This window comes from Littorina saxatilis, linkage group LG4 (assembly GCF_037325665.1).
Source record: "Littorina saxatilis isolate snail1 linkage group LG4, US_GU_Lsax_2.0, whole genome shotgun sequence".
In the NCBI taxonomy this organism is placed as follows: Eukaryota; Metazoa; Mollusca; class Gastropoda; order Littorinimorpha; family Littorinidae; genus Littorina; species Littorina saxatilis.
Genome location: NC_090248.1, coordinates 23,761,308 through 23,778,303, shown reverse-complemented (window position 1 = coordinate 23,778,303; position 16,996 = coordinate 23,761,308). Strand labels below are relative to the sequence as shown.

The following is a 16,996-nucleotide window of genomic DNA, read 5'->3' as shown; positions in this document are numbered from 1 at the left end:
TGCTTGAAAATCTATTGTGAATTTGGGGATGGTGAGAGGGGGGATGTGTGCGAAGAGAGAGAGAGAGAGTGTGTTTGCGTTCACGGTTACTCTGTCTTGAGAAATTGACTGAAAGATACTAGACAGCGTTTGAAGTTGACTGGGTTAGTTCAGCATCTTGTAACAGAGTGTGAATAAGTACTGACAATCCAGACTATAATAGGGAAGTGACATTATTCTGTTCTTGAAATAAATGTGTACTGTACCAACAAAAGCACCCACACACGTGCATGCACATTCAGATCACAACAAAAATGTTTCCTGGAAGTCTTTTAAAGTTCAATTCACAAAAGACAAGGTGGTAGAAATGACAAGTCATTGGCCTAGCCTAGTATGAGGGCCCCAAAGGGGGGGTATCATCACGATCACGGGAAGGGAAATTTTAGCTTTCACGATCACAGTTACCTTGATTTTTGTTTTCACGATCACGAACACCAGTGGCAAATCACGGTCACGGTAAAAGTTGCAGGTACAGAAAGCACGTGTCAAAGTAAACACAACCACACAGTAATTCGCTCCTCTGGATCTATTGTTTATTCAACACAAAGTGACAACTGTTGCACTTTTTTACTATTTTTTTTAATTCTCTTTCATACACACATAGAAATACATATCATGATTTGTAATCAGTAACAATAATGTTGTTTTTATTGTTTTTTCTTTCGCTCTCTCTCTCTCATACAGACACTCACAGGAATATACACTCCAGGGGCGGAGCAGTTAAGCCAGAGGGGGGGGGGGGGGGGGGGGGGGCCGGGTTACAACCTGGAGTCCAGGGCAAGGCCCCATTGGGGGGTCTGGGGGGCTTAGCCCCCCAGAAGCTGAAGAGATTTAGCTATTTTATGAACAATTTATGGCTTATCCTTGATTTTAAACATGATCAACAGCCACTCATTATTTCTTTTAAAGTTAGAATTATTAATTGTTTTTTGACAGCCGGGGGGGGGGGGGGGGGGGGGGGGGGTCCGGAACCCCTGTAACCCCCCCCCCCTAATCCGCCCCTGCACTCATACACATTCAACTCCCACACCCTCACTCACACACATGAATATATACTTGCACAATTTCACATTTCCAGAGTCCCGCAGTGGGGCACTGCGGTTATGAAATTAAAAGCCCCTCCTGTTTTTGGAACCGCAGGAGCTTTCTAGTTTGCTGTTAGGTAGATTTTTGGTTCCTCTTTCCTGTCATGCTCTCTTTTTCTTCATGAATTCTTTTCTTTTTTCTGCCTTCTTGCTCATTCACCTGTATTTTTTCCAAAAATCTCTTCTCTTGCCGCTTGTCTCGCGATTCATGTATAGTTTAATCTGTTAGTGTTCTGATGTAAGTCCAGCAGTAGATAGGTTAAGCCTATTTTAACATACTGTACTGGAAACTGGTAATCTTCCAGTAGGTATTAATTTAGTTTTACTAAAGCCTGCTGGGACACAAGTAATGGGTTAGTGCATTTGTAAACAGGAATCGCTTGACAAGTGGCCCCCTTCATCCCCCCCCTTCCTCGTCCTGATATGGCTCTGCGTAGTCGGCTGGACGTTAAGCAACAAACAAACAAACAAACAAACATTTCCAGAGCTAAATCTTTTAAACCCATTTTCTCAAAAACTATTGGGTGGATTGAAATTAAAGTACATGTATGTGTGATGGTAGAGTCTATAATCCTGACTAAAGGTCAGTCTAGGAATCATGAAGGTGAGTAAAGGAATATACACTCATACACATTCAACTCCCACACCCTCACTCACACACATGAATATATACTTGCACAATTTCATATTTCCAGAGCTAAATCTTTTAAACCCATTTTCTCAAAAACTATTGGGTGGATTGAATTTAAAGTACATGTATGTGTGATGGTAGAGTCTATAATAACAAAATCCCCAACGAACATGACTTTGGTCGACTTTGACATGAGGATCAAGTGACCCAAACTGGCACGTCTCCCCGCCATAGTTCCTGAATTTAACCCATTGTTGATAAGTTTACAGGCGCTAAAATAAATCCAAGCTTAATGCAAAGAAGCGACAATTAGAATCTATGCCAAGCGTGTCCACGTTGCTGGGATGAAAAACACATTTCTAGCATCTGGATCATCATGAAATCCGAGGAGAAATCGCACCTCTCACCCCCTTTCAAAAGACATTTTTCTTCAACGATTTTTGTGATGAAAAGTACGAGTCCTTACAATCTCAATTCTTCTTCATTGCCTATACAGCTTGCTGTCGAATTTACCTTTTTCGTTCAAGGAGAGGCTTCCTTTCCCTCCAGAAACATCAAAAAACGTTCATCTTCAAGGGAGCTTTGCCCCCTTGGCACCCCCACCAAGGGGGCTTCGCCCCCTGGACCTCCACCAAGGGGCTTTGCCCCCTGGACCCTCATCTGTAACACCCCCCCCCCCCTAGTACTTACCTAGTCCGGCCCTGATAGATGACATACCTTGACATTTCGTCTTCGGAAAGACGGACCCGTAGCCTGACCTTTCCACCAAGGAAGGCATTCTCGCCGCCTGCTTTGGTCTGGCTTGAATCCACAAAATATAACAGAAGTTCGATGACAGTACCGCTGCACGCCATTTTTGATCTTCGAATTCGAATTTGACTGAATGCACTCAAAACTTTAGCACGAAGCCCTTCCATTGGATGAAGTTTGGCAGACTTTTGCAATTCGCCTTCTGATTGGATCTCTTTTTTTTAATATCTCATATTTCTGAATGTTGCTTCCCTTCAATCGGGATTAGCTCCTTGACGAATAGAGGATCATACTCATAGAGTGATACAGCTGTGAAAAATGTACGTTGAAAATAAAATGCTTTGCAATAATGCCCATCACGATCACGAAAACAAATGACAATCACGATCACGAGACTTGATTTTTTTGTCATCACGGATCACGGGCAAAGTCCCATCACGATCACAGAAATGGAAATTTCGGCAATCACGGTCACAGAAAGGTCAAAAAACACCAATCACGATCACGATTTTAAACCCTTTGGGGCCCTCTAGTATGTACATATTCTGCATGCACAATCAATATTTACAGCTATTGTTTTCAATTTTATCTTTTTCTTGAATTCTTTCCCCCTTTCTTGACCGTTGTCCACCCATCATCTTCTTCATCCACATCCATCCCTGCATCACCTGAAACACGAAATGTTCATCAGAGAAACTTATAAAAACAGAAAGACACACCATGCCAAATATTTACATGTTAAATATTAAAAAGTTTGCACACACACACACACACCTCGTCACTTGTAGAGCATCTTCAAGTGCAATTCTGAGACAGTTCTTACATTTTAATTCACACAGTGAAGCAGGGTTTTATTTACCAAAGGCAAGAAAGTTCCAAGCTCCTGTTCTGGCAGCAACAAAAAAATGGCTAGAAAAATTGAAACAAGTATATGTCTACAATACAGCAGTCTGAACTAAAAGGGGGGGAAAAAAAACAAGTCGCGTAAGGCGAAAATACAACATTTAGTCAAGTAGCTGTCGAACTCACAGAATGAAACTGAACGCAATGCAACGCAGCAAGACCGTATACTCGTAGCATCGTCAGTCCACCGCTCATGGCAAAGGCAGTGAAATTGACAAGAAGAGCGGGGTAGTAGTTGCGCCGAGAAGGATAGCACGCTTTTCTGTACCTCTCTTCATTTTAACTTTCTGAGCGTGTTTTTAATCCAAACATATCATATCTATATGTTTTTGGAATCAGGAACCGACAAGGAATAAGATGAAAGTGTTTTTAAATTGATTTCGAAAATTTAATTTTGATAATAATTTTTATATTTTTTAATTTTCAGAGCTTGTTTTTAATCCAAATATAACATATTTATATGTTTTTGGAATCAGCAAATGATGGAGAATAAGTTAAATTTGGATCGTTTTTTTGGTTACAATTTTCAGATTTTTAATGACCAAAGTCATTAATTAATTTTTAAGCCACCAAGCTGAAATGCAATACCGAAGTCCGGGCTTCGTTGAACATTACCCGACCAAAATTTCAACCAGTTTGGTTGAAAAATGAGGGCGTGACAGTGCCGCCTCAACTTTCACGAAAAGCCGGATATGACGTCATCAAAGACATTTATCAAAAAAATGAAAAAAACGTGTGAGGATATCATACCCAGGAACTCTCATGTCAAATTCCATAAAGATCGGTCCAGTAGTTTAGTCTGAATCGCTCTACACACACACACACACAGACAGACAGACAGACACACACACACGCACATACATCACGACCCTCGTCTAGATTCCCCCCTCTACGTTAAAACATTTAGTCAAAACTTGACTAAATGTAAAAAGGAGGGAGTCTTAAATTGGGAGGGGGGGTCTTAGAAGGGGGGTTCCACTGTACAAGTAAAAGTGCTCTCACCTCCGCCGTTCACCATGGGTGATGCACCCGATGTGCTGGCACCATCACTGCTGCACTGGCCGTTTTGTGATGGCTGCTGTTGAGGTTGTTGTGTCTTGGCACTCCCTGCATCTTCTCCATCATCATCCTGCCAACAACACAGGCTTGAGAGAACATGGTCAACCATTCTTCTGCAGTCATTCAGGTCTTTTCACATTTTATAATATATAATAAATAAATTTTCTATGACCCGAGACCCATGAATTGGCTCCTGGCGCCTTACCATTTCATATATGAACTATAACAGGGTTTTTCGTTTTAAACTGGCCTTTTGCTTAACGAGTAAGGTTATAAATGCACAAGATTTTGGCTTCATATTGCAGCATGAGAATACCACGGTCTCTACCTGGTGTTATTTGTGTTACTTGTTTTTGTGTGTGTCTTTTTTTGGGGGCGGGCGTCGATGTTGAACAGGCAGGAAGATGCAGGATTGTATAAAGTTGGGTTTTTTTCTTTTGAGGGGAAAAGAGGAGAAGCGGTTGGGCAACAGCTGAAATTGGTGTGATAATAATACTGTTTTCATTTACAAATACAAAATTAGTCAAATCCAAATACCAGTATGCAGGCTTTCCACCCTTACAACAACGAAACACACACACCAAACAAACAAGTCAACAAATATTTTCAGAGTTGCTTGAAAGTTTCAAGGAATGGTCCAAAAAGCCTTTTTCAAACAAACAGACCAACACCAAGAAAAATACCTCGTCATCAGAGCTATCATCCCCTCCAGCACACTGAGCCTTCTGCTGTGTTGCACCTGGCAAACCTTCCAAAAACTTTCCCACTTCTGCAGTTCGACCATCCCGTAATAACATGAAGCTCTGACAGATGTGATGCGCTATCTGTGAAGAAAGACAAACATTTGATTAATTAATTATTTTACCATTTCAATGAAGACAAGCTTTTATCAAGACAGAATAATCTCAAGATACTTCAGATATTCTGTGATAGTCAGGTTTTAGACCAACATACTTGTATATATATATACAAATCTGAATAGACAGAAACTGTTAAACAAACATTATTTTAAGTCTTATCTCAGTCTGAAATTAAAAAAAATCGCAAAAGGTTAAATCCGAAAAGAGACAAATAATAAAGTTCTCAAAATATTCCATACATCCGAGCATTTAAAAAAAAAAAAAGCATATATATTCTACTCTCTCCGCTTCTTTTCAATAACAGTAACACTGAGCATGGGGGATACTGCAAGACTGATTTTTGTTGCTTTTTTGAAAGTGACAAGTTCATGAAAGAAGACTCATCCCATAAGTTGCATGCAATATGAACATTTACTTTACACACTACAGAATATAATTATGTGATTCTTTCATTACTATGAATCATCTATACATACTGCTGGTAATCACATACCGCTTGTGCACTACCATCCTCCAGGAGTGTGTTGAACCTCTCATCCACTTCGTCTTCCAAAAGGCCAGCAAAGTCATAAGGGTCAATGTTACCTGCAAGAAAAAGATAATTTTACATTCTGCTAACACGTGAACCTACAAAAGAAAGCAAGTGTTTATATAAGTCTGATAGAATAACATTTGTTCTCGCAAATTTATAATTGCAACAATTTTTTTGTATTTTGCAAGTTCAAATAAATGTACACATTGCACATGTATTCACAAAAATAAAGAAACAACTTGACCAGTTCATTTGCATACAAGGCAATAACATTGGGCAGCACTTGGTTACTTCAGAGCAAGAGACTGTGACGTCACAAACAGATGACCACCATCTGACCGATGAACACTGCTATGTTTCACTAATATCAATTTTCAAAGCTAGGTAGTTTTCAATGCTGAGAAAAGCCGACACAAAAGACAAGACAATCACCATGTCTCTTGAACACGTCTTCAATGTCATCTACGAAGTCCAGTGCCTTCTGTCTGCTGTTGGCACCACCAAGTCCATGGTCAATTGCAATCTGCACATCAAATATATATATAATAAGATTTAGAAGTGTATAAAATCTGCCAATACCTATGGAGTTCTTTAATCATGTGGTTTATTTGCAGTTGTTGCTACTGTTAAAAATGTACGTGCAGGAATATACTTCTCTGATCTGACATATTAATGGGGTTTTTAAACAAAGCATTTTGATTTATACAGGAATTCAGTTAGTCAAGCTGGGCATGGTAAGTACTACTGCTCTCTGCGACAGTATATGTTGTCTACTCATTGGTGTGTGTTTGAATGTTAATTAATGTATTGTTTGGTTGGTTTAATATATAGGTGTATTTACATTGTGTTGTACACCCCCCTCGTCCAGGCCTGAACACACGAGTAGAAAGTCTGGCACCACCATGCTGCTCACCACCATGCAGGACATTCTGTCGTCCCATGATGCTGGCCACCAAACTGACGTCGCCATCCTTGATTTCAGCAAGGCTTTCGACACTGTCCCGCACAAGAAACTACTCCACAAGCTGGCCCACTACGGTGTGCGGGGAAGTGTCCACAACTGGCTGACCAGTTTCCTGACCAAGCGGAAGATGAGGGTTGTACTGGAGGGCGAGGCATCTGAAGAGGTAGAGGTCGAGTCCGGCGTCCCGCAAGGCACAGTGCTGGGTCCGTTGTTGTTCCTGTGCCATATCAACGACCTCCCAGACTCAGTCCAGTCGTCTGTCAGACTTTTTGCGGATGACTGTCTCCTCTACCGCCAGATCCGCACCTTTCAGGACCACCTTACGCTACAGGCAGACCTAAAGAGCTTGGAAGAGTGGGCCAACCAGTGGGGGATGAGGTTCAACGCTAAGAAGTGCTACGTCCTCTCCACCAGATCCACATCCCACTACTTCTACAGCCTCGGAGACACCATCCTCCAACAGGTCGAACAGAACCCGTACCTCGGCATACAGATCTCAGCCGACCTGAAGTGGGGCCCCCACATCACCAGTCTCTGCAAGAGGGCAGGATCTACCCTAGGCTTCTTACGCCGGAACCTCCGGAACTGCCCACGTGAGTGCCGTCGCCTTGCCTACATCACTCTTGTCAGGTCCACCCTTGAGTACGGGGCGGTGGTCTGGGACCCCTACTACAAACAAGACGTTGAGAGACTCGAACGCATCCAACGCCTAGCCGCTAGGTTCATCATGAAAGACTACGTGTCCCAAGGACCCAGGCTGCGTCACCAAGATGCTAGAGTACCTCCAACTTCCTACACTCCAGGAACGCCGTCAGCAACTTCGCCTGACGATGCTGTTCAAAATCATCAATGGACTTGTACCTGCCCTACCCCCTGACTCCTTCCTCACCCCGGTGAGCGTATCTCGGCGCCGAGTCAAGCCTAAAGCCTACGAGGGGTATGAGAGCCAAAACATCCTCCAGAGACAGGCAACCAACAACAGCCGCTGTTTCAAAGCTCCTACCTCAAAGACAGATCAATACAGGAACTCGTTCTTTATAAAGACAGTGATCGAGTGGAACAATTTGAGCGAAGCCATCGTCACCTTGACCACGCCCAGCGCCTCCTCATCGGCGTTTAGGGGGGCAGAAACCAGTGTGAGAGCCTCAGTAGTTTTTATCCAGTTTTTAACATTGTAACATAGCATTTTTTAACTGTGCTTGAAAAGCCTACATTCTAGGGCAAACGGACTAAAACCGCAAGTACAGCAGCAAGAAGACCAGCTGGAGTTGTACACTATATCCACCTTGTCTACAGTGAACTTTTAAGACTCTTTTAGATGCGCACACCCAAAAAAAAACACGTCACGTTGATAGTCGTCGTCGGCTTCTGTGGCGCACCCGCCAACCACCAACCCAGGCGGGTTATCCAGATCCAGATCCATATGAAGTCCAACTTTGTGGGAAGATAAACTGGGAGTTGACATATGGAAAGATATACCTAACGGGTAATTAGGCGTATTCATTCTGGGAATGTTGGTGAAGGCAAACCAGAAGCAGGCAAAACAACTAATAAATAGTTGTTGTGGTCCGGTACCGTTACAACCCCGTATGACACACACACACACACTTTCAATGCGTCGCGCCAAAGCCAGCAATCTGGATGCTAGCGACGTAACCTACAGATACAGAATACTGGCTCCTACTTACCTGCAAACGGAAAACACTCAAGCTGCTTAAAATTCTCGAGATAGCCTGGTTGAACACAAAAAACACACACACACAAAACACACTTTCTAAACTTACCTGCAAACCACCCCAGCTGCTTAAAATTCTCGAAACAGCCTGGTTGAACAACGTGGGTTGACTGGAAGCAGCCATGTTGAGCACTTATGCAACGTGAGTAACCTCCCTGGAACAGCGACGGGATCCCCGAGAGCGCTGTGGTTTCGTCACCGCACAGGAAGCTTTCTGGCTTTGTTACTGTGCAATGTCTTTTACAAATTCAAATGTTTGTTTCAATGCCGTTTGGCGATTTTACTCTTAATGTGTTTTTGTTGTTGCTTAACCAAATAAAACAAAAAGAAAAAATGGGATTACCAGCCTAAAGCAACCAATTCTTTTTTGTGATGAGTTGGATATTACACAATTTCATATTCGATTCATTTCCTTTGATGATGAATTTGCATATATATATATATATATAACCCCAAAGCTCAGGTCTTCACATATAGAGACAGACATTTATCAAAATTCACCCCATAAAAACAACTTTGATCACAAAAAACAGAAGAAATTAATTGTTTTTGAAGCAGTACAGTAGAACCCCCCCCCCCTTATATTGGGAGGGGGTGTCTTAAAAGGAGGGTTCCACTGTACTTTAAAATAGGAAGCATGTTTGACCATGATGAAGTGCACAGACGTGTGTATATACATCAAGTATATGAGGTCGGGTCAAACTAGTCCGACATGGACATAATTTTCTACTGCTCATGATGACAGTCGCAGAGGAAAACTTCATCCTTGAACTACTCTTGCGTTTTCCCTTTCCTGCGCCGGAAGAGTTGTGAGAACCTACATGATGCTATCATTCTTATTGTGCCACCTTTTTGCTTTTGGCGATAAAGAAATCATCAGTAGGGTTTTTACGCACGGCAGTGGAAAACTCCATGGTCATCATTAAGTCCAACAAGTATGTCCAGTACCTGAAAATACCGGCTGTTTGCAATCAACGCCTTTGAACTACAACTGTCGCCATGCTTGTTTGTAAAGTAACCTTAGGGTAGGAGGCGTATTAGCTTCAAAACGTGGACATTTTGACCTCTGATTTGAGCCAAGTACACTGGCCTCTATTTGTGTACATATTCAGTTTTTAGATGGAGAGTAGAGTTTATCCCTGAGTACGCAGTACTAGGCTCCAACAGACTTTAATTGTGTGTGTGTGTGTGTGTCTGTCTCGACTTAACAGCTTATTGCTGGGAAACTACTGGGCGCAGTTCGTTCAAAAGTTGATACACTAACTTGATAATAGGTCCGATTGATCGTATTAAAACTTCATAATGTTACCTGGGACCTAAATGCGAAATAAATCACAAACTGAGCCACTCTTAACGGTGGGAGTTTTTGCGGTGGGAGGCTGGTCGCTTTGCGAACAGCCTGAACTAAAGGGGAGACTTGAGCGGCGAACACGTCACGCAGTGACGAGAAAAGCATGATTTCAGTGCAAGCCAGACAACGGGTGGGGAAATGGTCTCGGCAAAGAAATTACAATGCAGGGTTTGGTCTCGGTGAAAGAGAGACAGAGAGCACGAGAGAGTCTATGGCCAAAGTGATCCGGGTTCGATTCATTTTGTGCACATGTGTTAGTGTTACTGTTTGTGTGTGTGTGTGCATGAGTCTGTACTCGTGTGTGTGTGTGTGTAAGAAAGAAAGAGAGAGAGGGAGTGAGGGAGAGAGAGAGTGTGTGTGTGTGTGTGTGTGTGTGTGAATGTCTGAAGAGTACTCGGGTCCAGCGCGAGCGTTTTTTTATCCCCGAGTACGCTAGTACAAGGGTCCAGCAGACTTTAATTGTGTGTCTGTCTGTCTGTGTGTCTCGACTTAACAGCTTATTGCTGGGAAACTACTGGGCGCAGTTCGTTCAAAAGTTGATACACTAACTTGATAATAGATCCGATTGATCGTATTAAAACTTCATAATGTTACCTGGGACCTAAATGCGAAATAAATCACAACAAGAAGAGCAAACGCTCGATCGAGTCACTTTCGCAGTTCTGAATATTATATGAGGCATCAGATGGACAGGAAGAAATTGCTATTCACAACACAATGAGTCACGTTCACATAAAATTTGAGCCCGGTCACTTTTATAGTTTCCGAGAAAAGCCCAACGTTAAGTTGTGTGTTGCCGAACAGAAAAGGCTAGTTATCTCCCTTGTTTTTCTGATAACGTTCGTAAAAGGCTACAGATGTAAATACTTTGATGTAAAGAATAATCCTACAAAGTTTCAATCACATCCGATGAACTTTGTCAAAGATATAAAATGTCTAATTTTTCCTTTGACGCTGACCTGTGACCTTGAAAAAGGTCAAAGGTCAACGAAACCATCGTTAAAGTGTAGAGGTCATTGGAGGTCACGACTAAACAAAATATGAGCCCGATCGCTTTGATAGTTTCCGAGAAAAGATATAAAATGTCTAATTTTTCCTTTGACGCTGACCTGTGACCTTGAAAAAGGTCAAAGGTCAACGAAACCATCGTTAAAGTGTAGAGGTCATTGGAGGTCACGACTAAACAAAATATGAGCCCGATCGCTTTGATAGTTTCCGAGAAAAGTCCAACGTTAAGGTGGTGTCTACGGACGGCCGGCCGGCCGGCTGGCCGGCCGGCCGGCCGGACAGACTAACACTGACCCGATTACATAGTCACTTTTTCTCAAGTGACTCAAAAACGACTCTTAACGGCGGGCGGAATTCGCGGTTGGATAGAACTGCGGTTCGGCTCATAGAACGGTGCAAGGTCTCGGCCAACCAAGACTATGGCATACTCGTAGCAAAGCCGCCGAATGGTACCGTAAACCAAGAATAGTGACGTAATTACGTCACGGTCGAAAGTCTTTGACGTCAATGCCTCCCTGTAGTCTTTTTCTCTCGCGCGGTGTGTGTGTGTGTTCATTTTGTGCACATGCGTTAGTGTTACTGTTTGTGTGTGTGTGTGTGCGTGCATGAGTCTGTACTCGTGTGTGTGTGTGTGTGTAAGAAAGAAAGAGAGAGAGGGAGGGAGGGAGAGAGAGTGTGTGTGTGTGTGTGCGTGTGTGAATGTCTGAAGAGTACTCGGGTCCAGCGCGAGCGTTTTTTATCCGGGACTATAACCTTGACTCCTGCATACCAGATCAGTACACTTGTTCATGTTTCCAGTTTCACTCTGCAGGCATTCGCAATCAGACATATAATATATGCACACAAAAACAGGGGTTTCTTTTCACTAGTCTTCTCTGCCTCTTTATTGCAGCTTTTGGATGACATCGACAAAGATAAAACCAGCGGCAGTAAAAGTGCTCAGAGCAGGAGACGGAACAACAGGCATCCGATGATTGATGATATTGATAGTGGATGAAGAACAATGAAAATTACACATGATGACAAAAGGTGGGGCCATGGTCATTTCTTGCCAGACTTTTTAATACCTCCGCCACCTGAAATATATGAAGAAGAAAAGCATTACAGCAATAATCAAGTGCTAAACATTACAGTATACATGAGCAAACACGTATCCCCACAGATCTGTGATGCATCAACATTGTGATTCAATGATCTTTACTATCCATTAGCACTCGACTTGATATTGATAATGGACTGGTTTCTGAACCTACCACAGTACCAGTACTTGAACTACTTCTGTATCAACACCAAAAAAATTCATTTTCGACAATTAATCCAGAGATTCCCTCTCCTGGCATACAACTAAAACAAAACACCGACAAACGCTCACAGTAGAGAAAAACATTAAATCTTTTTCATTCATTGCCTTACCAGCAAATCTTCCCCTAGCCCTGGCAATGAATATTTATAAAGGCTGAGGTTATATTCATTAGGTATTCTGCACATTATCAGACTGACAGTCGTTCCATGTGTTGATTAGTGGTCACAGTCATTACATGTATTGCCTGTACGCTTCAGGCACCCTGTAAAACTCGTTTGACAGACTACATATAATTATGCTACCAAACTTTTGGCTTATCCTTACTCGGTGGTCTTGGAGCTGGATGAGACGACGCTACAAAAAGCTGATGGGTAAAAGGCTCTTGTAAATGGCACACACGTTACATATGCAACAATCATAACATTAACAAGCACACTGGCAAAGAACTCACTAAGGGGGCCTTTTCCTGCAGCCTTTGTAGCTGCCTCTTTCATGGCTTTCTGTTCTTCTCGCTGTTTCTGCTTGAAGGCGACTTCATCCTACAAGTACAATACAGAAAACGAAAATGAATGGCAAACAATGTGAGAGAGGAGGTACTGATCACTCAGGGGTTCCTTGTTGCGTACTTTTTTCACTCTCTGCAACAGTTCTAAAACTTCTATGTGGTTGTGCTATACCGAAATCAAAACAGCAATGTAAGGTTAACAGCAATTTCCCCAAATGAAATTTAGATCTGGGATCTATCGTCTCTGACTACAGCCTTATCACAGTGATGCCCCCAGACTAAGACAATAGGTCAGCAGTACCTGGACTGAAAATATGCATAGGTCGAAAATGTTCTGGCTACCAAAAATGTTATTTGTCAGAAGAGTTCCCACATGTCAAAACTACTGGACAGCTCACCGGCAGGGAAAAAAATTGCGTCAGATCAAAAAGGTATACATAATGACAGAAGACCGAGGACTTATAGAGAACAAATAAATATAAAATAGGCAATGACACTTGACAGAAAGGAACCCGAACAGAAATAAAAGGGAAAAAATTACGAAAAGGCAGCAGTGGTTGTTTGGGAGTTATTTTATCCAGTGAATCAGTTGATCTGTGCCATTGCCAGTCATTCAACTATGCCTGACTAGTCTATGTCCACACATCATTTCGAAGTTCACGGCAAGTGCAAACTTGTGTATTGTTAATCTAGCACAAGACACCAAGAGGTAACCTAATAATGTCATCGTTATTTCTGTCAGAACTTCAACTGTCTCCCTCCCTCCCAGTCCCAATCATCGACAAATTTTACATTATTAATATTACAATCAGAAGACTGTCAATGTTATACATACAATACATCATGTAAGGTCCAAGTAGAGGAAAAATGATATGCTTTACTTACCTCATCCATTTCTCCCTTCTCTTTCTTTGGTGCCTTCAGAGGCTTCTTTTTGCCACCTGCAATTTGTGCAAATTAATTGGTTGTTAAAATCTTGAGTAAATTGCTAAATATTTCCACACACAAACACACCAGCTAAACAGTTTTGTTCGGGACATCTTCTGTCATTCACTGATTCAGGCATACTTTTTTTTTTATCTGACGGTGATACATTGTTCTGACACCAAGGTAGGTTGAATTACTGATAGTGATAGGTGATACAACAATTGTTTGAAGCCAGGACATTTTGAATCCAGGTCCACCTGGTCTTCTGGTTAAATACTGATACTGTCAATGTCATACAATTTAAATTACAAAAGAATACAAACACTCCAACAGGAAATAAGTAAAGTCACAAAGCACTGCATGTGTAACTGTAAAGGGGCTAGCCCTGAATAGCAGTGTAATATTAATAACAACAATGATCCTGGGACTGGGAGTGGGATGCCGCGTAAACTGATTTTAGCCAACACGGTGTAATCAGTGAGCCGAATTGTGTAAATTAATCCATGATCACGTCCTAAAGAAGCTTAAAATAGTACACATACAGAAGGAACCATGTAAACTAAATAGTATGACTCTGTACCTTCTCTTCCTGACATGATGACAGTTGGAACTAAGTCAGTGATCAGCCGCTAGAAAAACGTGCCCCCGTACTGCGCGATAACCAACGCCGATGTTACGCAGTTTGTCATTGGTCATTAGGATAACCATTTTAGGACAAACAAAATTGGTTGGGGATTTACACGAAACAAAATTATTCGATTACAAAAATAGAAGAGACAAAAGAAAGGAAGATTGAAAACAAGGCAGAACTGCAGACACATTGGACAATAACTGTTTTGAGTGGACTGTATATAAAGGAAGATTAAAGTCTACCATGTACCAAAAGTTTATATTTAATAGGATAGAGAAACATTACAAAAATATATTACACTTTTATGAAATGACAGATGAAATAAGAAATCGTGTGTAAAGCTTTCCATACATTTTCTATAAGTTAAACACAAAGATGAGAATTCAAACTATACAAATTATTTCAGAAAAGGAAAAAGACAGTGTTATTATGAGTGTATAAATAAATCCTGCTTTTTAATTCAACCCCTATTTTTGCAACAAGCAATCTTATTGGCTGGATTGTCAATAGCAACAAATATGGCGGACATTGTCATCAATCCAAGATGTCCATCACTGTAACTAGTCCCAACTGTGTTTTCAAACAGGTGACACTAGATTCTATGATTGCATTTCTGAGCACATTGGTACACGATACCAGGACTTTTGCCTTATTGTAATGTGCTGATGTGTTCCAGAGCCGGCGGTAGAAGCCTAAATGTGCCCGTACTTGAATATTCATCAGTGACCAACTTTAGCCAGTTTAGGTCATAAATTTTATTGTTATTGTTGTTAAAATTGGTCTGTAGTTCGCAGTCAGTCATCTCAAGACAAGTTGTGTTTCACATGAGAAATATTACTTGCATCATTGTGTGTGTGTGTGTGTGTGTGTGTGTGTGTGTGTGTGTGTGTGTGTGTGTGTGTGTGTGTGTGTGTGTGTGTGTGAATGTGTGTGTGAACTGTTATGAGAAGAAATATATTTCTTGCAGTTGCACTTGCAGCAGTGTGTGCCTGTGTGTGTGTGTGTGTGTGTTAACTGTTTTGAGAAGAAATATTCCTTGCAGTTGCAGCAGTGTGTATGTGTTTGTTTATTACATTTAGTCAGTATCTGAAGAAAACGAATAAAGAATAAAACAAAAATGCATCGAATTTAGTAGAGCTATGTACCTCTACACATTTCCATACAGGTTGTATTTCGGTTTCTTGTGTTGCAGCAGTATTTTGTACTGTTATAGTTATACCAAAGTTTTAGCGTGAGAGTCTGGATATAGGTAATTTTCTATCAATTCATTGAAACCCTACATAGAACCAGGCATAGACTGTTTAATCTTCTTTCTTTCTTCACAAGTGAATAAGGAGGTGGGTCACATGTTTTGCCTTCAGCGATCTTCTCTGTTCTGAAAAATGTACCCAGCAGCTAGTGGGAAAAAAAGACGCATTCAGAAATCACACTTACTGCCAAGAGTGTATTTGGGTGTTTTAATTGATCGCTTTATAAACGAATGAAGATTGCCGATTTGAACTTGAAATGTTGATGTGAAAGTACAATTTTTTTTCTTCAAAACAATTTAATTGTGTTTTTTTAATACACTGCTTCAGCTCCAAGTATGGATTACACAAGTTTAGAAACAAGGTTGACATACAATGAACTACTAGCCTTCAAATTCAAAGTAGTTTTGTATCTGTGAGTTCTCACATAAGGCATGCTTGTCATTTTCTTGCGTGATACTGATAGTCTTTTGTCTTTGACAAAGAGAGGTAGTCCACTAGTTTAGCAAGACTTCTTGTATAGATAAAGTTTTGTGGGAGTGTAGTGTTATTTAGAATAAGAAGCTGAGAGCGACAGGCAAGTGATGTCAGCTGTTTACATATATATGTAACATAATTTCGTTTCAGATTATTTGAATGTTCTGGCAAAGGTGAAGCTTCTACATCCCTGACTTGGAACTGAAAGGATACTTCACTGTTCACTATGTTTAAGAATGAATACCAGGTAAGTACATGTGCGTCTCACAGCTTCGGGTGTATACAGGTGTGCAACTGCAAGCGTGAGTGTGTGTGTCTTTGTCTGTGTGTGATGCTCAGCTTCTGCTAACTTGGTTTTTCTGTCCCCAGAACTCGTGTCTATTTGGGACATGACATATTTGCTTTATACGTGTGTGATGTATTATACCTTATACTTATTGAACTTTATAACATGTTTGTGGGTAAAACGACTGACTTAGTGAAAGAGCATGATAATGGCAATAGATACATGTTCAAAGTGAAATTACCAAAGACTTCTGTTCCTTCCCGTTACTCACCACTTGACTTGCAACAACAACAAAATGATGTAGGGTGACAAAGATAGGTAGCTTCTCACACTTCAGTGACGTTTGTTTTCCGAAGAGGAATAAAAAGCACAACTTTACATGGACATTTTGTGATGAACATAGTTCTTGATAACAAAGCCACAGCAGGTTGTCAGCACTTGTTTGTTTTCATGTGAATATTTTAGTATGTTCTTTATGTTTTTTAGAAGTGAGTAGCTGTACTGCAGTGTTTCTGAGAATAGACCATTTTTGACTCACATGCGAAGCAAAAGTGAGTCTATGTACTCACCCGAGTCGTCCGTCCGTCCGGAAAACTTTAACGTTGGATATTTCTTGGACACTATTCAGTCTATCAGTACCAAATTTGGCAAGATGGTGTATGATGACAAGGCCCCAAAAAACATACATAGCATCTTGACCTTG

At 41.3% G+C, this 16,996-nt stretch overlaps 2 protein-coding genes and 1 long non-coding RNA gene across 3 annotated transcripts in view; 1 reads left to right on the top strand and 2 right to left on the bottom strand.

Moving 5' to 3' along the window:
• Positions 1-2,738: 2,738 nt before the first annotated feature.
• LOC138964276 (pre-rRNA-processing protein TSR2 homolog) lies at positions 2,739-8,754 on the bottom strand. The gene is made up of 6 exons (XM_070336188.1): positions 8,608-8,754; positions 6,292-6,382; positions 5,821-5,912; positions 5,151-5,291; positions 4,411-4,537; positions 2,739-3,173 (listed from the first exon to the last, which is right to left on the bottom strand). The coding sequence occupies exons 1-6, from the start codon at positions 8,680-8,682 to the stop codon at positions 3,091-3,093; spliced, it is 609 nt and encodes a 202-aa protein (XP_070192289.1). The 5' UTR covers positions 8,683-8,754; the 3' UTR covers positions 2,739-3,090.
• Positions 8,755-11,772: 3,018 nt separating this feature from the next.
• LOC138964269 (uncharacterized) lies at positions 11,773-14,374 on the bottom strand. The gene is made up of 4 exons (XR_011455063.1): positions 14,233-14,374; positions 13,611-13,666; positions 12,672-12,759; positions 11,773-11,993 (listed from the first exon to the last, which is right to left on the bottom strand). It is a non-coding gene; the product is annotated as an uncharacterized lncRNA (long non-coding RNA).
• A 408-nt stretch (positions 14,375-14,782) lies between these two features.
• Positions 14,783-16,996, top strand: part of LOC138963663 (protein CFAP20DC-like) — a 33,761-nt gene continuing 31,547 nt past the window's right edge. The window contains exons 1-2 of the mRNA XM_070335509.1: positions 14,783-14,869; positions 16,158-16,254. Of these exons, the coding sequence (XP_070191610.1) occupies positions 16,234-16,254 (21 nt within the window). The 5' untranslated portion in view covers positions 14,783-14,869; positions 16,158-16,233. The remainder of the gene's footprint in view (positions 14,870-16,157; positions 16,255-16,996) is intronic.

What these genes read in the sequence shown, in the direction of transcription:
- LOC138964276 (XM_070336188.1), bottom strand. Translation starts at nt 8,682, where the DNA reads ATGGCTGCTTCCAGTCAACCCACGTTGTTCAACCAGGCTGTTTCGAGA. An exon ending in AGGATGGTAGTGCACAAGCG is followed by an intron (nt 5,292 to 5,820) that starts GTATGTGATTAC and finishes CTTTCTTCACAG; the next exon opens with ATAGCGCATCACATCTGTCA. An exon ending in ATGATAGCTCTGATGACGAG is followed by an intron (nt 4,538 to 5,150) that starts GTATTTTTCTTG and finishes TGTTGTTGGCAG; the next exon opens with GATGATGATGGAGAAGATGC.